At 44.4% G+C, this 24,106-nt stretch overlaps 1 protein-coding gene across 1 annotated transcript in view; it reads left to right on the top strand.

The window, feature by feature from the left end:
* Window positions 1–24,106, top strand: part of sorcs3a (sortilin related VPS10 domain containing receptor 3a) — a 300,707-nt gene that overhangs the window by 262,718 nt on the left and 13,883 nt on the right. Inside the window, exons 14-21 of the mRNA XM_030146568.1 lie at window positions 1,127–1,234; window positions 2,048–2,165; window positions 3,019–3,152; window positions 10,032–10,145; window positions 11,071–11,242; window positions 17,733–17,919; window positions 21,209–21,342; window positions 23,587–23,710. Coding sequence (XP_030002428.1) covers window positions 1,127–1,234; window positions 2,048–2,165; window positions 3,019–3,152; window positions 10,032–10,145; window positions 11,071–11,242; window positions 17,733–17,919; window positions 21,209–21,342; window positions 23,587–23,710 — 1,091 coding nt within the window. The remainder of the gene's footprint in view (window positions 1–1,126; window positions 1,235–2,047; window positions 2,166–3,018; window positions 3,153–10,031; window positions 10,146–11,070; window positions 11,243–17,732; window positions 17,920–21,208; window positions 21,343–23,586; window positions 23,711–24,106) is intronic.

Here is a 24,106-nt window from a genome sequence, read left to right as displayed (position 1 = left end):
GGACTAAAGTATGTGGACTAAAGTATATGGACTAAAGTATGTGGACTAAAGTATGTGGGCTAAAGTATGTGGACTAAAGTATATGGACTAAAGTATGTGGGCTAAAGTATGTGGACTAAAGTATATGGACTAAAGTATATGGACTAAAGTATGTGGGCTAAAGTATGTGGGCTAAAGTATGTGGACTAAAGTATATGGACTAAAGTATGTGGGCTAAAGTATATGGACTAAAGTATATGGACTAAAGTATGTGGGCTAAAGTATGTGGACTAAAGTATGTGGGCTAAAGTATATGGACTAAAGTATGTGGGCTAAAGTATGTGGGCTAAAGTATATGGACTAAAGTATGTGGACTAAAGTATATGGACTAAAGTATATGGACTAAAGTATGTGGGCTAAAGTATGTACTGTACTGGCTGTGGGCGGAGCTTTAGGCAAACTGACAGGTGGTTTGTGGGAGGGTTCTGCTCCATGTTTTTAGTTCAGCACTGACAGTGATCACAGTCAGTCTAGAGAAGCCCCACCCCCCAACCTAAGCCCCACCCCCAACCTGTGATCGAAGCTGTCCAGGTGTTCCTTTTCTGCTTCCTCCTGCTTCCCTCCTCCTCTTCGTCTTCCTCTTCCTTCTCCTCTTCCTCTTCTTCCTCTTCCTCCTCTCCTCCTCCTCCTCCTCTTCCTCTTCCTCTTCCTCCTCTCCTCCTCCTCCTCCTCTTCCTCCTCTCCTCCTCCTCCTCCTCTTCCTCTTCCTCCTCTCCTCCTCCTCCTCCTCTTCCTCCTCTCCTCCTCCTCCTCCTCTTCGTCTTCCTCTTCCTCCTCTCCTCCTCCTCCTCCTCTTCCTCCTCTCCTCCTCCTCCTCCTCTTCCTCTTCCTCTTCCTCCTCTTCCTTCTCCTCTTCCTCCTCCTCCTCCTTCTCCTCCTCCTCCTCCTCTGTAGTCTTTTCCTGGACCCCTCATACACTCTCCTGTTCTGTCTGACACTAGAACACTCCCTGGTTCCATGTGTTCTTTAAACAGTGTGGGTTCTATCTGTGTGTGTGTTTGTTTAGTGTGTGTGTGTGTGTGTGTGTGTGTATGTGTGTGTGTGTGTGTGTGTGATCATAACCCACTCTGACACTCATCGTACACAGGGTCAGCTTCGACGAGGGCAGGCAGTGGACCCAACACAGCTTCTCCACGGTGCCTCTGTTTGTGGACGGCGTCCTGGTGGAGGCGGGGGCCGACAACCAGATCATGACGTAAGTCCAAACATCCCATAAACACACACACACACACACACACACGCTCCAACATGGGCATTACTATATCCACAAATGGAGTTGGTTTGACCCTGAACACCGCCGTCGGAGCTCCTTGGTGTATGGAAGTAAATCTGTGTCATCAGATTTTGAATTATAAAAGCTACTGAATTTCTAAAACTGATTTTTTTTTTTTTTGCACTGAAATTAAGTATCTGAATGTTGGCACCTGAATTTATTGCATCTGAATTTATTGCATCTGAATTTTTTAAATTCTAAATTTATGAACATAGTTGAATTCAGAGACAAACAATTCAGATACTTAATTTCAGTGCAAAAAAAAGGCAGATACTTAATTTCGAAGCCAAAAAAAATTAAGATACTTAATTTCAGTGCAAAAAATCTCAGTGCTTCAAATTCAATGTCTTTTATAATTCAAAATCTGATGACACTTCCACATTGGTGTGTCTGCAATAACTTGAACAGATTTGGTGGGATTTCTTCTTCCTTTAGCACTAACATAATGAAAGAACCTATGGATGGACACCAGAGGGTTAAAGTGTGTTTAATATACTCACCTGGACACCAGAGGGTTAAAGTGTGTTTAATATACTCACCTGGACACCAGAGGGTTAACGTGTGTTTAATATACTCACCTGGACACCAGAGGGTTAAAGTGTGTTTAATATACTCACCTGGACACCAGAGGGTTAACAGAAACAAACTTACATTATTCAGACAAATGGAAATGTGAATAATTTCCATTCCTATTTTGATATTTAATCTTAACTCAATACTGTTTTATCTCCTCAGCTTTTTCGGACACTTCAGTCACCGCTCCGAATGGCAGCTCATCAAGATCGATTATAAGTCCATCTTCAGCAGGAAATGCACAGAAGAAGACTATCAGACCTGGCACCTGCATAACCAGGTACCCTGACATCCCAGCATTCACTCGTGCACTGGTCTCCATGACGACCGCTCACACATGCACTGGTCTCCATGACAACCGCTCACACATGCACTGGTCTCCATGACGACCCCTCACACGTGCACTGGTCTCCATGACGACCACTCACACATGCACTGGTTTCCATGACGATGGCTCACACGTGCACTGGTCTCCATGACGATGGCTCACACATGTACTGGTCTCCATGACAGCACATGTACCGGTCTCCATGACGACGGCTCACACATGCTCTGGTCTCCATGACGACAGTTCACACATGTACTGGTCTCCATGACGACGGCTCACCCATGCACTGGTCTCCATGACGACGGCTCACCCATGCACTGGTCTCCATGACGACGGCTCACACATGCACTGGTCTCCATGACGAGGGTGGGCGGGTTGCTGGTTGAACTCCTGGTCCTGGGTTGCTGGTTGAACTCTTGGTCCTGGGTTGCTGGTTGAACTCCTGGTCCTGGGTTGCTGGTTGAACTCTTGGTCCTGGGTTGCTGGTTGAACTCCTGGTCCTGGGTTGCTGGTTGAACTCTTGGTCCTGGGTTGCTGGTTGAACTCTTGGTCCTGGGTTGCTGGTTGAACTCCCGGTCCTGGGTTGCTGGTTGAACTCTTGGTCCTGGGTTGCTGGTTGAACTCTTGGTCCTGGGTTGCTGGTTGAACTCTTGGTCGTGGGTTGCTGGTTGAACTCCTGGTCCTGGGTTGCTGGTTGAACTCCCGGTCCTGGGTTGCTGGTTGAACTCCTGGTCCTGGGTTGCTGGTTGAACTCCCGGTCCTGGGTTGCTGGTTGAGCTCCTGCTCCTCCTCTGTGTCCTGACAGGGTGAACCGTGTGTGATGGGCCAGAAGCAGATCTACATGAAGCGCAGGCCTGGGAACTATTGCATGCTGGGAAAGGACTACTCTCGGATCCTGTCGGCTGAGTCGTGTATCTGCAGAGCCCACGACTTCGAATGGTAAGAGGACGTTTGTGTGTGGACACTGGGTCCCCTCTGCCTCATCACAGATGGGATTATGTGTGTGTTGGCTCTGGACTCCAACCACAGGCTTTTCTACACACATCCTCTCAGTATTTTTTATACGTATTTCCTATTTCATATTTTTTGAAAATGCAGCAGCTGCCAAATATGACCTGATTATTATTTTATAATATCTAATAGCCTGGGTCTGTTATTTATGAAATAGTCCAAACTAAACCTGAGACCCAAAAGTCCATCTTTAACCCTTAAAGGTGGATGTTTGGCTCTTTAAGGGTTAATAAATGTTCATATTTGGTCATTTTTAATAAATATCCATACTTTGTGTCAGTGCTGGTTGTCTTTACTGTTGATTTAGTTCTGATTGAATCCAGGATTTAGTCCGAACCCTGGGCAGATGTAAGAATGGATGGACAAACGCCAACATGTTTACCACAGACAGACATGCTGTTGTAATCTCTGTTATTGTGTCCACTGTCATAATAATGACCCAAATGAGTTCCCAGCATGCATCAGCTGGACCTGATTCCATTTCCAACAGAGAGGCTGTTTGTGTGCTCCATGGAAAGCACAAATACAGGATGGAGCACAACAGCAAACACAATAACAACCAGTTCCATCTGCTCCAACTATATTTATATATATATATATATATATATATATATATATATATATATATATATATACACACACATACATACATACATACACACACAGTGGTATGACAAAGTGTTTGCCCTTTCTTGATTTCTTATTTTTTTTACATGTTTGTCGAACTTAAATGTTTCAGATCAAAGTAATGTAAATATTAGACAAACACAAAGTGCAGTTTTTAAATGAAGGTGTTTATTATTATGGGATGTCCTCTTCCAACCCTCCATGGCTCTGTGTGAATAAGTGATTGCCTCCTAAACCTAATAATTGGCACCAAGGTTATTATCATTAAGGAAAACTAACGAAATGACCAAAACTAGAATTGTAAAAACATTTTCATTAACTGAAATAAATAAAAACTAGAATTAAAAGAAAAAAAAACACAATTAACTGAAACTGTATTGCGTGCTTATAAAACTAACTAAAACATATAAAAATTATGGATAAAATTCCCTTCGTTTTCGTCTTTGTCAATGTCGGATTGATATGAAATTCATTTATTTCGCTCTAGCAATTTTAGCTAGCAGCATCGTATGATATTTAATGGTCCGTCACTTGTGGTCACTTGTGGTTTCCAGTCGTCTTCTGGTCCCCACTCTACCTGGAAACACGGAGACTAAAGTTAGGAGAAAGCAGCAGAGTCCTGTCTGGGATTTATTTGAATACGATGGAGAAGAAGAGAAAAGATATGACAAAACTACAATTAATACTACAACTAAACATTTAGAAAAAAATTTAAACTAATAAAAACTAACAAACCTGCTCGAAAAATGAATTAAAATGAACTGACTTAGAGAAAATAAAAGTCCAAACTAAATAAAACTAAACTATAGTGAAAAATCCCAAACTATAAGAACCTTGGTTTGACGAACACTCGACCGTTTCTCATTCTGCGTTTTTTTTTTTTTTTTTAAATCTTGGTAAGAACCAAATAATTCGTAGTTGGTCGTGTCCCGTTTCGGTGGAAGTCGTTAACTATGCTGTTCGTGTGTCTTGTTCGTTTGTGTGCGTTCTAATAATCGGATCCGTTCAGGCTCATTTGACTCGGTTTCTTCATCGTCTCCGTCATCATCGTCTGTGAACCAGCTTGTCTGTCCGTCTGTCCAGACCACGTTTGGTGTAAATAGTTTTAATTTGTATGCAAATGGTCGTCGGTTGTGCTTTTTATCTGGGAGTGACAGAATGGAGGGACACAACGGCAGTTCTGGAAATGGTGTTTGCAGAAGGTCAGAGTGGGAGTGCTAATTGGTTCTGCCTCGATGACTTTCAACCTGATTCTGTTTCTTTATTCAGTTTGTGTTCGTGTCACAGAACGTCTGCGTTTAATGTGTGATTGGACTGAAATGAAGCTTTAAAAACAAGAATCACTGTATGAAACTACATTATTATTGGAAGTACGTGGTGTTGATTCACCCTGGGTTAGGGCTGATATTGAACTTATTAATACTCTATAATGAGGGGGTCAAACATACGGTCCGTGGACCAAAACCAGACACCGATGAGTCCAATGAAATACAAAGAATTATATGAACAAAGATGTTTACATCATTTTAGTTCAGGTTCCACTTTCACACCAATATAATCTAAACCAGGGGTCTCAAACTCGCGGCCTAGGGGCCAACTACGGCCCGCGCAGTGATATTTTGTGGCCCCCTTCTTGACATCAAAGTTTAGTGTCATGCTACGTTTCCACTATGTGGAACCGGCTTGACTGGGCTCGACTCGGCTCAACTCCACTCTGGTACCAGGTCCTATTCCAGACCGTTTCCATTACAGGATACTACCAACTTTACAGTACCTGGATGTCATAGTGATGCACTGCGTTACTTCCATGTCATCTGCTATGAGAGTTGCTTATAAACTCACTCATTGTGTGTTGTCTCATCAAGCTCATGCTGAATTTTTACGTCGGCCACCAAGATTGAATCTCGACCGCCTGTGGTGCAGTTTTACAGGCTGTCATCATATGGATTAACCTACCGCTATATTTACTGTAAACTTCTGCATCTGTTTTTTGTAAAACAGCGGGTCACAGAGACGACTCAGTGGTCTGCAGTGTTTACACGTCACCTTTTAGTATCTGATCCCCAGTCTTGGAACCTCAGTGGAGGTGATACCAAAAAACTAGTACCGGGTACCAGATTCCAGGTCCTTTTTCATAATGGAAACACAAAAAAGCCAAGTCGAGTTGAGTTGAGTCGAGCCGGCACCACGTAGTGGAAACACAGCATTAGTGTGGCCCGCATGTAGTTCTCAAATGCACCTTTTTACTGAGTCTTGCCATGCTTTTATTTGATGTTTTTTTATCATTTATGGGATACCATATACAGTCTTGTGACAGCTTCCGGTGGCATTTGTTGTCAAGCTAGCCAACCATGAAGTACCTGGGGAAGAATGAACATTAGTGACTTAGTTGAAACATATTCCGGAGTGACGCCAAATGGACGGAATATATCTGCCATCACCCAGTTCTAGTCAGGTCTGTCTCAAAATGTGCCGCCGTCTGATGTCATTACTCAACTAGACATGCTGAGGAGTTTACAAAATACCAGGGAGATGAGAGGAAGAACCAGGTCGCCAATGTTAAAAAATGTCTATTGAGGAAACAAGATTTAGTCAAGAAAGCAAACAAAGAGAATGAAGCAGTCGAAGCAGCTATGTGGTGAGGGAGATGATTGGTAGGGCTGGAAAGACGTCCAAAGAAGGGCCAGAAAGACGTCCAAAGAAGTGCCGGAGAGATGTCCGAAGAAGGGCTGGCAAGATGTCCAAAGAAGGGCCGGAAAGATGTCCAAAGAAGGGCCGGAAAGATGTCTAAAGAAGGGCCAGAAAGACATCCAAAGAAGGGCCAGAAAGACGTCTAAAGAAGGGCCGGAAAGATGTCTAAAGAAGGGCCAGAAAGACGTCTAAAGAAGGGCCGGAAAGATGTCTAAAGAAGGGCCGGAAAGACGTCTAAAGAAGGGCCGGAAAGATGTCCAAAGAAGGGCCGGAAAGACCTCTAAAGAAGGGCCGGAAAGACCTCTAAAGAAGGGCCGGAAAGACGTCTAAAGAAGGGCCAGAAAGACGTCTAAAGAAGGGCCGGAAAGATGTCTAAAGAAGGGCCGGAAAGATGTCTAAAGAAGGGCCGGAAAGACGTCTAAAGAAGGGCCGGAAAGACGTCTAAAGAAGGGCCAGAAAGACGTCTAAAGAAGGGCCGGAAAGACGTCTAAAGAAGGGCCGGAAAGACCTCTAAAGAAGGGCCAGAAAGATGTCTAAAGAAGGGCCGGAAAGACGTCTAAAGAAGGGCCGGAAAGACGTCCAAAGAAAGCCAGTTCATCCAAAAGTGCATGTTTCTAGCTGCAAGTAAAGTAAAGAAAGCCTTTTTTTGTGGAATACTTAATGCGGCCCAGCCTGACCCAGACTGGACCTCCAGCAGCCCCCAGGTCAGTGGAGTTTGAGAACCCTGATCTAAACCTATAAATAATCACAACTACAAATGTTTAAAAAATGCACGAGTACATGAAAATATTGACATTTACAAACTATCCATTAAATGGTTCATATTTGTCTAAACCCTCTGTTCTTAGTCAGTGCTTCAGTTTTTTGTGTATTTGGACTCTAATAGTTCAGACAGCTTGAATCTGAACCCTCCAGCTGCTGCTAAACTATCTGTAGATTCCTTCCTCATTGGTTCCGTCTATAACCCTGAACCTGTGCTTCTCTATAGTTCATGTGTCCAAACTGTTCCAGATGTTTGACTGATGGTTTTCAGATTCCATCAGAACGTCCTCACAAACAGTTTGATGTCAGATCTTAAACCTCTCCTACTTTGGTTCAGTTTGTTTCGTTTCTTCTTCTCAGATCTGTTCAGTGTTTGTTTTTGGACTGAGGATGGACCAAGGTTATTATCGTGAACGAAAACTAACGAAATGACGAAAACTAGAATTGTAAAAACATTTTCGTTAACTGAAATAAATAAAAACTATAATTAAAAGAAAAAAACAATAACTAACTGAAAGTATATTGTGTGTTTACAAAACTAATGAAAACGGATAAAAATTATGGATAAAATTCCCTTCGTTTTCGTCTTTGTCAATGTCGGATTTATACAAAATCGATTTATTTTGCTCTAGCAATTTTCTCTGCTGTCACCATACAACACTTGGCGGTCCGTCACTTGTGGTTTCCAGTCGTCTTCTGGTCCCCACTCTACCTGGAAACATGGAGACTAAAGTTGGGAGAAAGCAGCAGAGTCCTGTCTGGGATTTATTTGAATACGACGAAGAAGAAGAGAAAAGATCCATCCATCCATTCTCTTCCGCTTATCCGGGGCCGGGTCGCGGGGGTAACAGTCTAAGCAGGGATGCCCAGACTTCCCTCTCCCCAGACTCCTCCTCCAGCTCTTCCGGGGGGATCCCGAGGCGTTCCCAGGCCAGCCGAGAGACATAGTCTCTCCAACGTGTCCTGGGTCTTCCCCGAGGTCTCCTCCCGGTGGGACATGCCCGGAACACCTCCCCAGGGAGGCGTCCAGGAGGCATCCGAAACAGATGCCCGAGCCACCTCAGCTGGCCCCTCTCGACGCGGAGGAGCAGCGGCTCTACTCCGAGCTCCTCCCTGGTGACTGAGCTCCTCACCCTATCCCTAAGGGTGCGCCCAGCCACCCGACGGAGGAAACTCATTTCGACCGCTTGTATCCGGGATCTTGTCCTTTCGGTCATGACCCAAAGCTCATGACCATAGGTGAGGGTAGGAACGTAGATTGACCGGTAAATCGAGAGCTTCGCCTCTCGGCTCAGCTCCTTCTTTACCACAACCGACCGGTACAGCGACTGCATCACTGCAGACGCTGCACCAATCCGTCTGTCAATCTCACGCTCCATCCTTCCCTCACTCGTGAACAAGACCCCGAGATACTTAAACTCCTCCACTTGGGGCAAAGACTCCCCACCGACCCGGAGAGGGCAAACCACCTTTTTCCGGTCGAGAACCATGGCCTCAGATTTGGAGGTGCTGATCCTCATCCCGCTCGCTTCACACTCGGCTGCAAACCGCCCCAGTGCACGCTGAAGGTCCAGGTTCGATGAGGCCAACAGGACAACATCATCTGCAAAAAGCAGAGATGAAATCCTGTGGTCCCCAAACCGGACCCCCTCCGGCCCTTGGCTGCGCCTAGAAATTCTGTCCATAAAAATTATGAACAGAACCGGTGACAAAGGGCAGCCCTGCCGGAGTCCAACATGCACCTGGAACAGGTCTGACTTACCGGCAGTAAGAGAAAAGATACGACAACTAAAATTAATACTAAAACTAAACTAAAACTAAGCATTTAGAAAATAACGAAAACTAATAAAAACTAGCAAACCTGCTCTAAAAACGAATTAAAACAAACTGAATTATAGAAAAAAAAAAGTCAAAACTAAATCAAACTAAACTGGAATGAAAAATCCCAAACTATTAGAACCTTGGCATGGACTTGACCCGCTGCAGCTTTAAACCCATGTGGACCATGAACCTGTGACAGTAGATCCATGGTCCACAGACGGTCCACAGACAGACCACTAATCAACCTTCACACCATGTGACCCGCACCGTCACTTCCACCCAGTCAGCCTTCGGCTCGTTAACTCACTTTATTTGTTCTGCTTTGATCGTTAATGGATCAATTGGCGCGCTGATCGGTATTAGAACTGACACCTGCTTCACCTGCTGCTTTGAAATGGAAATCAGGCTCCTGATTGGATGAAGGACTGTGGAGGTGCCCCCCCCCCCCCCCAAGTTCTGTTCCCATTCACACAGACTTACACTGCCATGGACCCTTTGTCCACACTGCTCTGAATACATGTAATAATAATAATAAGAAGAAGAAGAAGAAGAAGAATAGTAATGATGGTGCCTTTGTGTAAGACAAACCTGTGCTCTCCACTTCCACTGTAAAAAACACCCAAACAAAAAGAAGAAATTCAACTCATCATTGGATTAAATGTCTTATTTCAAATAAAAGTATCTGACAGTGCAGTCAAAAAATAACTCTTACTAAGTTTTATTAAAATAAAAACATATTATCAAAGTATTATAGAATGATACAGTTCTTATTTTAAGCAGCATATACTTGTTTCAAGTGTGTGTGTGCGTGCATGTGTGTGCGTGTGTGTGTGTGTGTGTGTGTGTGTGTGTGTCCCTTTCACATGTGTGTATTGATCAGGTGTGTGGGTTTTTTTTTTATGACAGTGATTATGGATATGAGCGTGGTGCAGATGGAACCTGCAGATCTGCCTTCTGGTTTAATCCATCCACTGTGTCCACGAGCTGCAGCACCGGACAGAACTACCTGAACAGCACCGGGTCAGTACAGAACCGAACCACATAGAACAGAACTACCTGAACAGCACCGGGTCAGTACAGAACCGAACCACATAGAACAGAACTACCTGAACAGCACCGGGTCAGTACAGAACCGAACCACATAGAACAGAACTACCTGAACAGCACCGGGTCAGTATAGAACAGAACCACATAGAACAGAACTACCTGAACAGCACCGGGTCAGTACAGAACCGAACCACATAGAACAGAACTACCTGAACAGCACCGGGTCAGTACAGAACCGAACCACATAGAACAGAACTACCTGAACAGCACCGGGTCAGTATAGAACAGAACCACATAGAACAGAACTACCTGAACAGCACCGGGTCAGTACAGAACCGAACCACATAGAACAGAACTACCTGAACAGCACCGGGTCAGTATAGAACAGAACCACATAGAACAGAACTACCTGAACAGCACCGGGTCAGTACAGAACCGAACCACATAGAACAGAACTACCTGAACAGCACCGGGTCAGTATAGAACAGAACCACATAGAACAGAACTACCTGAACAGCACCGGGTCAGTACAGAACCGAACCACATAGAACAGAACTACCTGAACAGCACCGGGTCAGTACAGAACCGAACCACATAGAGCAGAGCAGAACAGAATAGAACAGAGTACAATACAGTCGAATAGATCATTATAATACTAATAGTAAAATATACATCAGTCCAACTCTATGTTCCAGATAAAAGGCAAACATCGTAGACATAAGAGTAAATACAGGAAATGAAGGATATGGATGAGGTCGAATTAAACCCAGGGGCAGGATTATTGATTATTGATTACTGGTTAGTGATTCTGTCCCTGTTCCTGCTGTAAAAGTCCTATGCTGTCATTTAAGTACCACCTCAAAAACCACTGAGGCTGAATATGTGGATCTTTTCAAAGGTACCGCAAAGTGGTTCTGAACAACTGCACCAAAGGAGTGAAAGAACTGTACACGGCCAGGAAACAGCAGTGCCCCAACAGGCCGCCCAAGGGACTGCAGCTGACCACCAAGGACCGCAAACTGACCGCTAACCTGGGCCTCAACGTCACCTTCCTGGTCAACCTGGACCAGGTGAGAAACCACAACCCTGAACCAGGACCAGGACCTGGACACCCAACACCCAACACCTGTACACCCAAGACCTGAACACCCAAGACCTTTAGACCCAAGACCTGAACAACCAAGACCTGTACACCCAAGACCTTTAGACCCAAGACCTGTACACCCAAGATCTTTAGACCCAGGACCTGTAAACCCAAGACCTGTACACCCAAGACCCTTAGACCCAAGACCTTTAGACCCAGGACCCATCAGACTGATTTAGGGGAGTCCTTTAACTGAAACAACAAAACACAGATGACTGACATAAGATCTGACCTGAAAAACTAGACATGAATTTAATAATACACATGTCTCTGTCCTGTTGGACTACCTTTGTCCTGTGTCTCTGTCCCTCAGGTCCAATCAGTGTCCTGGTTCTGTCCTCTGTAGACTGGTACCCTGTCCCCCTGTGGACACAGTACTGTGGACAGAACCATTACACATGGGCCTATCCAAGTCCAGCACCAGGACAGTGGACCAGTTCCAGGTCTTTAGTGGATTCTAACAGTTTGTGGTCCATACTTGTATGGTTTCCATAAATCTGTGCACCCAGGTGGAACCGGTCCAACTGGGTTCAACGGTGTCATACGTAGTCCACACCTATATGTGGCGCTGTCCACAAACACAGACAGAGCCTATGGCAGGAGACATGAAAACCACAGAAGAACGCACTGAGCATGTGCAGGAGGTTCCGTCCTTGGTTTTCTTCTTCTGGTCACATGGTCCTATGGTCATCATGGTTTCCATACAGTGGTGTTGGTCCTATCCATTCGCCAACACCATGGGGGCAGAGCCAACGCCAGGGGCGTGCTGGTGTTGGCTCCGCCCCCCTGGTGTTGGCGTATGACCTCATTAACTGAACATAAACCCACTGTGTCCATCCACTGTCATTGATCCAACTCCATGGGTTTGACTGGGGAATCAATGTTGCAGAAGATGACGGTGTTTCCACATTAACTACAGAGCCTCTGAACGACCAAATATGGTCATATCTGATGACCATGAAAAGATGAAGAACTGTATTTGACACCAATTATTGACATAGATTGATAGGATTAATGGATCAACAGGAATTAAACAGTTTAGATCAGTAGATGGTTTAGGTTAAAGGTCTTTAAGGGTTAAAGGTGGACGTTTGGGTCTGTAAGGGTTAAAGGTGGACATTTGGGTCTGTAAGGGTTAAAGGTGGACGTTTGGGTCTTTAAGGGTTAAAGGTGGACGTTTGGGTCTTTAAGGGTTAAAGGTGGACATTTGGGTCTGTAAGGGTTAAAGGTGGACGTTTGGGTCTTTAAGGGTTAAAGGTGGACATTTGGGTCTGTAAGGGTTAAAGGTGGACGTTTGGGTCTGTAAGGGTTAAAGGTGGACGTTTGGGTCTGTAAGGGTTAAAGGTGGACGTTTGGGTCTTTAAGGGTTAAAGGTGGACGTTTGGGTCTGTAAGGGTTAAAGGTGGACGTTTGGGTCTGTGAGGGTTAAAGGTGGACATTTGGGTCTGTAAGGGTTAAAGGTGGACATTTGGGTCTGTAAGGGTTAAAGGTGGACGTCTTTAAGTCTTAAGTGTTTTTGGGTCTTTAAGGGTTAATGTCCATGTTGCACCCATGAACTATTGCTATATTTGAACTTGTTCTGACATTGAAAACCTCTTCAGTTGAACTGCCTTATTTGTCGTATCCATGACAACCTCCTGTTTCTAACCTTGTACAGTCTTCACCCATGCTAACCAGGCTGCAGCTGAAGGAACACAAAGAGCATAAACGCAGCAGATATTAGACATCTTCACATTATTTGTGGTATTTTGTTTCATTTCTCCTGTTGTCCTTTAAGGATCTATGAACCATAGAAACTAAATGTTTCCATGGAAACTAAATGTTTCCGTGGTTCATGTGCAGGTAAACAACATGTTTGGTGGTTGAGGTTGGATCGGTTTATTATATTTATGTGAAAAACAAGTTGACACATTAGACAGATGATAAAGTTAGAGAAGTCTGCACTGCTGTGGAGGAAAGGGCATCTAAAGTTGATTAAAGTTAAACAGATCCTGAACACCCACACATCAGAAGAGGAGGAGGAGGAAAAGAAGAAGGAGGAGCAGGAGAGGAAGAAGAAGGAGGAGAAGGAGGAGGAGAGGAAGAAGAAGGGAGAGGAGGAGGAGAATGAGGACGAGGAGGAGAATGAGGAGGAGGAGGAGGAGGAAAAGAAGAAGGAGGAGAAGGAGAAGGAGGAGGGGGAGGAGGAGGAAGAGAAGAAAAAGGAGGAGAAGGAGGAGGGGGAGGAGGAGGAAGAGAAGGAGGAGGAGGAGGAAAAGAAGAAGGAGGAGGAGGAGCAGGAGAGGAAGAAGAAGGAGGAAGAGGAGAAGAACTAGTCTACCTGGTCTGGTCTGGTCTACCTGGTCTGGTCTGGTTTGGTCTGGTCTAGTCTACCTGGTCTGGTCTGCCTGGTCTGGCCTGGTTTAGTCTACCTGGTCTGGTCTGGTCTGGTCTGGTCTGGTCTACCTGGTCTGGTCTGGTCTTCCTGGTCTGTTGTGTACTGGTTTGAGGTGCAGACTTTCAGGACCTCTTTGTTGAGCTCAGGTCCATGTGTGCGTCCCCCTGGGGTCCAGCCTGGGCCCAGTTTTCTTATTACTGTATGATGAGTTAGAAATGGAGCCTGTTCTCATTAGGAATGGACTATGTGATGAGGAGGGGGTGGGGGGGGATAAAAGAAAAAGAAAAAAAAGACGAGTGGGGTAAAGAATCCTTGTGGCATCAGCCCTATTTGAGAAAATTCTCCAGATGAATTCAAATTTAATTTATATTCATGAAGGCTGTGATGGCTGTATTTCTTGGGGAGCGCAAATGGCCTTAAATATTTAATGTGTTGAAGAGTCGGAGGCGCTGAGCCACGTTCAGAACCAGAGAAGAAGAGTGTGGAACAAACGGACACAGAACCACAGAAGGAAAAAAAAAAGAACCAGAGAAGAAAAGTGTGGAGCAAACGGACACAGAACCAGAGAAGAAAAAAAAAAAAGAAGAAACAGGGAAGAAGAGTGTGGGAACAAACGGACAAAGAACCAGAGAAGAAGAAAAAAAAGAACCAGAGAAGAAAAGTGTGGAGCAAACGGACACAGAACCAGAGAAGGAAAAAAAAAAAAAAAAAAACAGGGAAGAAAAGTGTGAAACAAACAAACACAGAACCAGAGAAGAAGGGAAAAAAAAACAGGGAAGAAGAGTGTGGGAACAAACGCACACAGAACCAGAGAAGAAAAAAAAAAGAACCAGAGAAGAAAAGTTTGGAGCAAACGGACACAGAACCGGAGAATGAAAAAAAAAACAAAAACGCGGAAGAAAAGTGTGGGAACTAACGGACACATTTGGGATGTGAGGAGCTCTTTATGAGCAGGTGGTGCAGGAGGTGGATTTGTTCTGGAAATCACCAACGACTGCGGAGTTTGGTCCAACTGGAACTCCAGGGCCTCGGATGGAAACACACATGAATGAAAGGTTTAAAGGGGTCCACGGAAACCTGAGCTGGGCCTGGATCCATCCATAAACCATGAATTTAGTAAAAGTAGTTTCAACAAACGGTCACAAACCCACCAGGTCGGTCTGTTCTTCACATGAAAACAAGTGGAACATGCCCTCAGTCAGATCCAGGACGACAGGCGCTGCGTTCACTGACTGTCAACAGTTCTGTACAGGCGCTGCGTTCACTGACTGTCAACAGTTCTGCACAGCTGCTGGACACTACAGTCCTCCTCAGCTGTTGGGCTGTGCTTTGTCCTTTCATGGTCCAGGTGGGCCAGTGCTGCTCCCATGTGGTTCTGCTCCTGGTCCAGGTGGGCCAGTGCTGCTCCCATGTGGTTCTGCTCCTGGTCCAGGTGGGCCAGTGCTGCTCCCATGTGGTTCTGCTCCTGGTCCAGGTGGGCCGGTGCTGCTCAGATGTGGTTCCTGTTGTCAGGTTTTTTTTCCCTCAGCCACTTCTCTCAAACACGCTCTTGTCACATTTGGGAGAAAATGTTCTGCAGTTGTTCTTGCTCATGTTCTTTTTTTTCTGTTAAATTTATTTTGGTCCCAGTGGAGAAACTCGATAGAATCTCCTGCCAACCATCGACGAGACTGAACATGACAGGAGTGACTACTGTGGATCTGCAGACACATCTGAACCACAGTCCTTTATAGACTCCAGAACACAGGTGGCAAACATGCAGCCCACGGGCCAAAACCAGACCACCAAAGGGTCCAAAACCAGACCACCAAAGGGTCCAAAACCAGACCACCAAAGGGTCCAAAACCAGACCACCAAAGGGTCTAAACCAGACCACCAACCTGACACAAAACGTGAACAGACACACTATTGTCAGTATTGACAGTACAGAACAGTTTGTATGAACTCTATATAAAAGTGTCTTTATGTTTTGGTAGATACTGAATAATGTCCTGGTTCTGGTTCTGTTGTCTGTTTGGACATCCACCTGAACTCATGTGGACAGTGTTTCCAAACCCTACACAGGCCGTCCCACTGGGCTTGGACCAAAGCCCCGCCCACGTCCCTATTGTAAGCGTCCCGGGTGGGGTGGGGGTGGGGGGGGTCCACACAAAGGCTGGCATTTACGCTCATGCAGATCAGCCAATCCCACAGAGGCGGAGCTACAGAGTCAGCATGACCACAAATGGAGGCGGAACTACAGAGCTAGCATGACCACAAATGGAGGCGGAACTACAGAGCTAGCATGAACACAAACGGAGGCGGAGCTACAGAGCTAGCATGAACACAAACTGAGGCGGAGCTACAGAGCTAGCATGAACACAAACGGAGGCGGAGCTACAGAGCTAGCATGAACACAAATGCAGCGCAGACACAGAGAACAGTGACGTGACATCAGCGCCACAAGGTCTGATCCACGTTTCCAGCTCATTTGAGCCCAGAACATTGCCCAGCACAGCGCCCAAACCTGCTCAGAGCTCCGCCCTATTGTCTTCAGCCTCACATCAAAGACAGAATTTAACCAGTAAAGTGTGTGACGTGTCCTCCAGAGGCTCCGCTGTTACTACCACAAACCTCTGATGTTTTCACACAGAAGGAACGAGGAGCCAAAGAACAGGAACAAAAGAACAGGAACAATAGGAGTTTATGTGGATTATAGTCTGTGAGTGGACCTGGAATATGAATGCAGCTGTGGACCAGAGGAGGGGCTGAACCCTGGGGACCACCAGGGTCTGGACCACCAAGGTCTGGACCTGCCTTCACCCTGTAGACCACCAGGGTCTGGACCCACCTTAACCTTGTGGACCACCTGGGTCTGGACCCCCCCTCTAAAACTGAACCTAATAATGTGCTCATATGTGGAGTATCCCCCCCCCCCCCCCCCCCCCACAGACCAGTGTCTCCTGCCATAGGCTCTGTCTGTGTTTGTGGACAGCGCCACACATAGGTGTGGACTACATATGACACCGTTAAACCCAGCTGGACTGGTTCCACCTGGATTCACAGATTTATGGAAACCATACAAGTATGGACCACAAACTGTTAGAATCTACTAAAGACCTGGAACTGGTCCACTGTCCTGGTCCTGGACCCGGATAGACCCATGTGTGATGGTTCTGTCCACAGTACTGTGTCCACAGGGGGACTGGGTACCAGTCTACAGAGGACAGAACCAGGACACTGACTGGACCTGAGTGACAGAGACACAGGACAAAGGTAGTCCAACAGGACTGAGGACAGAGACAGTCCGTCCACTGCAGTAGTTCTTCACAGACTACTTTCATAACAGTCGGATGTAAAATAACTGTCCTCTTTTATCGGAGCTCATTGATTTAAATGTTAAAAAGAAAAAAAAAGATTTTCTTCATAAAAAAGACAAGTACTAAATTTAAAACTAGTCCAATTACTGCTGAGCTGGAGTGTCTGTTTGACTTCCATTTATTCTGAAATCTTCCCATTTTACAGAATGACTGAGTGTTCTGATAGTTCTTCTGTTCCATCACATGAACCACTGTCACATTTATGACCTGGAAGACAAAACCCAGGGTTAGGAGCAGTGGGCGGGGTTAGAAGAGCTGTCAATAATACAAAGAATATATGTGAATAATACAAAGAATACATAAAAATAGTATATGTGAATAGTACAAATAGTATATGCAAATAATATATGTGAATAATACAGTTACTAATATACACACCAAATACTGAGCCTGTTAGCCCCACCCACCATCTACACATTAGCTTTAGTTTAAGGACGTTGACGACAGTTCGCACACATTTGGGTTTGTTTCGTCGTATGAACTGAACAGATTTGGAGTAAATGACTGAACTGACTTCAGTCTTATATTTTCTAAATTATTGGGTTCAGTCTTTTATACTCAGTTTCTGGTGCATCTGACAGAATGTGGTTGTCCTGTTGAACATATAAGGGTCTCCACATGGTACCTACCATCAGCACGTACACTTGTTCGTACTAACTCCAGGCTTTCGTCGGTTTCAGGGTGACTCTTTACGAACCAACATCCAGCTGGACTTTGGTGACGGCACCGCTGTGTCCTACTCCAACCTGAGCTGGACCGAGGAGGGCATCAAACACGTGTACAAGTCCGCTGGGATCTTCAGGGTCAGCGCTCTGGCAGAAAACACCCTGGGATACGACACCACCAGCCTGTACCTGCACGTCACATGTACGTACACCCACTGGAACTAAAGGGGTCATTTGGGGTCAACTGGGCTCATCTGGGCTCAGCTGGGGTCAACTGGGGTCACCTGGGGTCAGCTGGGGTCAACTATGGTCACCTGGGGTCAGCTGGGGTCAACTATGGTCACCTGGGGTACGACACCAGCAGTCTGTACCTGCACGTCACATGTACGTACACCCACTGGAACTAAAGGGGTCAGCTGGGGTCAACTATGGTCACCTGGGGTCAGCTGGGGTCATCTGGGTACAACTGGGGTCATCTGGGCTCGTCTGGGGTCAACTGGGGTCACCCAGGATACGACACCACCAGCCTGTACCTGCACGTCACATGTACGTACACAGACTGGAACTAAAGGGGTCATCTGGGGACAACTGGGGTCACCTGGGCTCATCTGGGGTCATCTGGGGTCAACTTGGGTCAACTGGGGTCATCTGGGGTCAACTTGGGTCAACTGGGGTCACCTGGGATACGACACCAGCAGCCTGTACCTGCACGTCACATGTATGTACACCATCTTGAACTAAAGGGGTCACCTGGGGTCAATTGGGATCAACTGGGGTCGGCTGGGGGAGGCTGGGGGAGGCTGGGGCCACCTGGGATCATCTGGGGTCAGCTGGGGTCACCCTCCAGTGATTTTACAGCTTTATCACTAATTTAATCCAACAGTGAAACAATACATTTGTCCTAATTTTAACATTGAACCACAACTAATACATAAAGCAGAAATTGAATTCTACACATTAATATGATCATGGTAGTACAGTCGTACAGACGGAGTCCACAGTTCAACAGCTTTATTCAATAATTACAGCCAATTTATCAGTACAATATTATCTATGAACAAACAGAGGGTTATTTATGGAAGTAAATCTGTGTCATCAGATTTTGAATTATAAAAGCCATGGAATTTCCAGCACTGATTATTTTGCACTGAAACTAAGTATCTGAATTTATTGCATCTGAATTTTTTTAATTCTAAATGTATGAACATAGTTGAATTTAGAGACAAACAATCCAGATACTTAAAAAAAATTAAAAATTCAGATACTTAATTTCAGTGCAAAACAAAATTCAGATACTTAATTTCAGTGCTACAAATTCACTTTTATTATTCCAAATCTGGTGACAGATTTACTTCCATAGTTGTGTCTCTAAAATGGACAAAATAACGTGCATTTTTTATTGCGACCAAACACATTTGCACCCGTTATTTGCGATCTTCGTAAATCAGGTCCTTAATGCGGAGGTTAACAGTGTTACTCACAGGGTACATGATGGTGTCGACATATTTGAAGGTGGATTCATAAATCCAGTTCCAGGTCTTTTAACACTCCCATCTTCCTCCTGTCACATTTGACTGTGTGAGAATCCCAGACAACTGTGACAATCTGTCATTTTAAATTATTCAGGCCGATCCTCTGATGAGTCCCATTTTCATGTTTTGCTGTTGTCATTGTTACCAAAGTGTCAGATTTAGGCGTTTGTTGGAAAGTGAAGCTGCTGCTGCTGTATCTGTGTCAACATGGAAGGAAGGCTGTCAGCGCCGTCATCACACCATTATCCTCCCATCAGAATTAACCGACTCATACACAAATGGATCAAAGTCTGTGGACCCGTTGAATCCAGGTTCTGTTCTAACAGGTTTGGTATGGAAGTAAATGTGTGTCATCAGATTTTGAATTATAAAAGACATTGAATTTGTAGCACTGAATTTTTTTTTGCACTGAAATTAAGAATCTGAATTTTTTTGCTTTTTTTGGGGGTTTTTTTGCACTGAAATTAAGAATCGGAATTTTGTTTGCACTGAAATTAAGTATCTAATTTTTTTTTGGACTGAAATTAAGTATCTGAATGTTTTTTTGCATTGAAATTAAGTATCTGAATGTTTTTTTGCATTGAAATTACGTATCTGATTTTTTTTTTTTTTGCACAGAAATTAAGTGTCTGAATTTTGTTTGCACTGAAATTAAGTATCTGGATTGTTTTTTCTCTGAATTCAACTTTGTTCATAAATTTAGAATTAAAAAAATTCAGATGCAAAAAATTCAGGTTCAAAAAATTCAGATGCAAAAAACTTCAGATACTTAATTTCAGTGCAAAAAAAATCAGTGCTAGAAATTCAGTGGCTTTTATAATTCAAAACCTGATGACAGATTTACTTCCACAGTCTGGGATCCAAAACAGTTTAAAAACATCAGAATTTCACTAAAGTTTAATGAGTGTTTCCAAAAAGACTCATGGTTTTACTTCATCTTATTTCTCCTTTTTTAAATCCACGAGTATGATTTTAAATGTTCTATACTGATGTTTCTAAACTCTGTGGACATAAATATGTGGACACATCATGTCTCCAGCTGTCACATGTCCTGTTCATGAGGATCGGACACACAAACATCAATATTAATAATCAATAGGATATCTATCCCATAATATTAAACTCTATTCTGACATTAGTCCTTATTGTTTTGGATCCCAGAGCCCTGTTAGAAAAGAAACACCTGGATTCAACAGGTCCACAGACTGATGGACACAGACTGATGGACACAGAGTGGACGAGTTAAATATGTCCGCTGTTTATGTTGTGGTAACAGGACCAGTTTCTCTTGTGTCTAACATGTCTTGGGTGGTGCTGGTTCTGTCCCCTGTCCTCTCTCCTCTGTCCTCTATCCTCTATCCTCTGTCCCCTGTCCTCTGTCCCCTGTCCTCTGTCCTCTATCCTCTCTCCTCTATCCTCTGTCCCCTGTCCTCTGTCCCCTGTCCTCTGTCCTCTATCCTCTCTCCTCTATCCTCTGTCCTCTATCCCCTGTCCTCTGTCCTCTATCCCCTGTTCTCTATACCCTGTCCTCTCTCCTCTCTCCTCTGTCCTCTCTCCTCTATCCTCTGTCCCCTGTCCTCTGTCGTCTATCCTCTGTCCCCTGTCCTCTGTCCTCTATCCTCTGTCCCCTGTCCTCTGTCGTCTATCCTCTGTCCCCTGTCCTCTGTCCTCTATCATCTGTCCCCTGTCCTCTGTCCTCTATCATCTGTCCCCTGTCCTCTATCCCCTGTCCTCTGTCCTCTATCCCCTGTTCTCTATACCCTGTCCTCTCTCCTCTGTCCTCTATTCTCTGTCCTCTATCCTCTGTCCCCTGTTCTCTATACCCTGTCCTCTCTCCTCTGTCCTCTATCCTCTGTCCTCTATCCTCTGTCCCCTGTTCTCTATACCCTGTCCTCTCTCCTCTGTCCTCTATCCCCTGTCCTCTGTCCCCTGTCCCCTGTCCCCTGTCCTCTGTCTCAGGTCCAGTAGAACACGTCCAGCTCCTGGCTCCCTTCGTGGTCATCAGGAATAAGGAGGTGAACATCACGGCGGCGGTCCTGCCCCCCCACCCCCGCACCGTCACCTACTTCTGGTGGTTGGACAATAACACTGAGGTAACCCCCGTCACCACCTGGTCCACCAGGTCCCCCTTTGGACCTGGACTAGATCTGTCCCCTGGTTTTCATCTGTTCACCCTTTAAGTAAAGGACTGTTCGAACCCTTTAAAGTCGAACGTGTCACCGACTCTACATTCATTTAAACGACTGTAACTACTGAACCAATATCAACAGAATCCAACCGTCAACTTGTATCTCAGATCGGGTTCTTTCTGTTGGTCTTGAACACATGAGGGTAGAGGTCTGATTGGCTTAGGGGGAGGGGTGGAAGTGGGCGGGGCTTAGATCAGCAGAGTGCAGTCGGTAAGAGAGACATGGAAGATTTGTATGACTTTTATCAGTGTTTTAGTGGAGAATTCATGTAACGGCTAAAGTTTACTTCGGGGGTCAAATGAGTGGCCATTTTTGTCTAAAAAAGTTGTAAGAAATGCATAGAACTGTGTTGAAATAATGCTAATCCATTTGTGCACAGACTACTGATATTATTTGACAGTGGAAGCTCTATTTTCAGAAATATTGGATTTGGAATAGCACGTGTATGTGAAAACTTTTGCTGGTGGACGGACGTGACATTACCCATGATGCTCTGGTCAGTACCAGTACTTTATTAGGAATAAACTTATAGACTTACTATTGATAATTCTCCTCTTCTTCATAAATGTTCGTATTGTGGATCTAAAACAATCCCAGCTGACACAAAAACACAAAATGTGTCAGTGGACAGATGTGACATGGTTGTTGTGGATCCCATCATACTGATGCTCTGCAGCCATGTCACCGTTTACACTAATGATCCCTGTGCAAAAACTAGGATCACTATTATTTATTGTATAGTTTATCATCATACTAAAGAGTAAATAACAATATAGAATTGTTATTTCTTTATAAAAATGCTTATTATTAGAAAACTGTTGACGTGTGACTGGATGGATCAGCACCATACTCCATATTGAACCTGTAAAAATAAAATGTGATATGTAGGATAGAATCTTGTAAGAAAAATTGGGGAATCTAAAAGAATAGAATATTTGTTTTTCAGGTAAATTCAGTTCAAATATAACTTATCCATTTGTGACATGAAAATATAGCATTAATTGTGATGAAATTGGACATTTTTGAGCTGAAAACATAGTTCATATGAGCATCAACATGTTGAACAGAACTGAAATCCTGTACATTTGCAGAACTTGTATTTACCAACACAAAGTTCCTTTGGGGATTCACTTATGTTGATTTCTTATGCACAAAGACAGAAATAAGACCTCTAAGCACATTTTAGCCGACATACATTAAGAATGTCACATGCCACTTTTTAAATATGAACAACCTGAAATGTCTAAAGAAGATGGAGCACAATTTGAACAATATTTTGCCTGTTACTCAGTGTTTAGTGCCTTTGTAGATCTGATCTGTGATGCACATGTAGTCTATAAATGATACGTCGAGGCATAATATTGATAAAATTGTACTTAGATTTCTTAACAAATGTCATTTTTCCTTTATTTTTTTTTCCTGTGTTTTTACTGAGTTGCAACTGTTTTATGGAGTTAACAGATGTCAAAAAGCAGCTGTACTGATTTAGAAAAAAAGAGACAAAACTAAAACTACTGGGTCCAAATTCAAATCCTGAATGTTTTTTTTTTTTTTTTTTTTTTTACTTCATTTTAGTCAATTTTTTGCATATTTTTTCATGTTTTTTTTTCTTTATTTTTGTACATTTTTTATTAGTTTTTGTTCATATAGTTGCTTATTTTGTTTATTTTTCTACATTTTTTTTAATTTGATTTTTTTTTTCAGGTTATTCACATCCTTTTTGTTTGGATAGTGTGTAAATGTAAATATTGGCATAACTGAAGGTCATTTTTTGCACTAAAACAATTTGCAGTTGTCATTATTTATCGGCTGTCATGCTATTATTGTACTGGTCCGCCCCACTGGAGATTAAATTGAACTTAATGTGGCCCCCGAGGGAAAATGAGTTTGACACCCCTGCCTTAGAGCTTTAATATTTACACATTACATACGTTTCCAAGGATGTCACCGTTACCATGGAAACCGTACGTGTCCTCTTTGTCCCCTTTGAATGTTTTTTCTGTGTGTGTGTTTTTTTTTTTCCTCATGGTCAGTCCAGCCTCAGGTGAGTCCATGTGGTCTTGAACCCATCATGGTCAGTCCAGCCTCAGGTGAGTCCATGTGGTCTTGAACCCCTGTGATGCGTTTGTGGGCGTGTCTTTGTTTCAGCCCCTGGTGACGTTGGACGGAAGTGTCTCCTACACCTTCAGCAGCGAGGGAGTCCACAGCGTCACCGTCCAGGTGTCTGCGGCCAACGCCATCATCCAGGACACCAAGACCATCGTAGTCAGAGGTCAGTAGGGGGCCACAGCCAGACCTGACCCACACAGACCCACACAGACCACTACAGACCACTATAGACCACTATAAACCCAGATGGACCCCCATAACACCATCCTCCAGGACAACAAGAAAATCGCAGTCAGAGGTCAGTAGAGGGTCACAGCCAGACCTGACCCACATAGACCCACACAGACCACTATAGACCACAATGGACCACAACAGAGCCCAGTAGACCACAGACTTGGCTCAAACAGATGCCATTACTGCTGGAACCTCAGTAGACCCCTATAGACCCCAACAGACCCTAGTAGACCCCTTTAGACCCTGGTAGACCCCTATAGACTCTGATAGACCCCTATAGACCCTGACAGACCCTGGTAGACCCCTATAGACCCTGATAGACCCC

This window comes from Sphaeramia orbicularis, chromosome 1 (genome assembly GCF_902148855.1).
Source record: "Sphaeramia orbicularis chromosome 1, fSphaOr1.1, whole genome shotgun sequence".
Classification (NCBI taxonomy): Eukaryota; Metazoa; Chordata; class Actinopteri; order Kurtiformes; family Apogonidae; genus Sphaeramia; species Sphaeramia orbicularis.
Note: the sequence above shows the minus strand (reverse complement) of the source record. Positions and strands in the feature narration are given on the sequence as shown.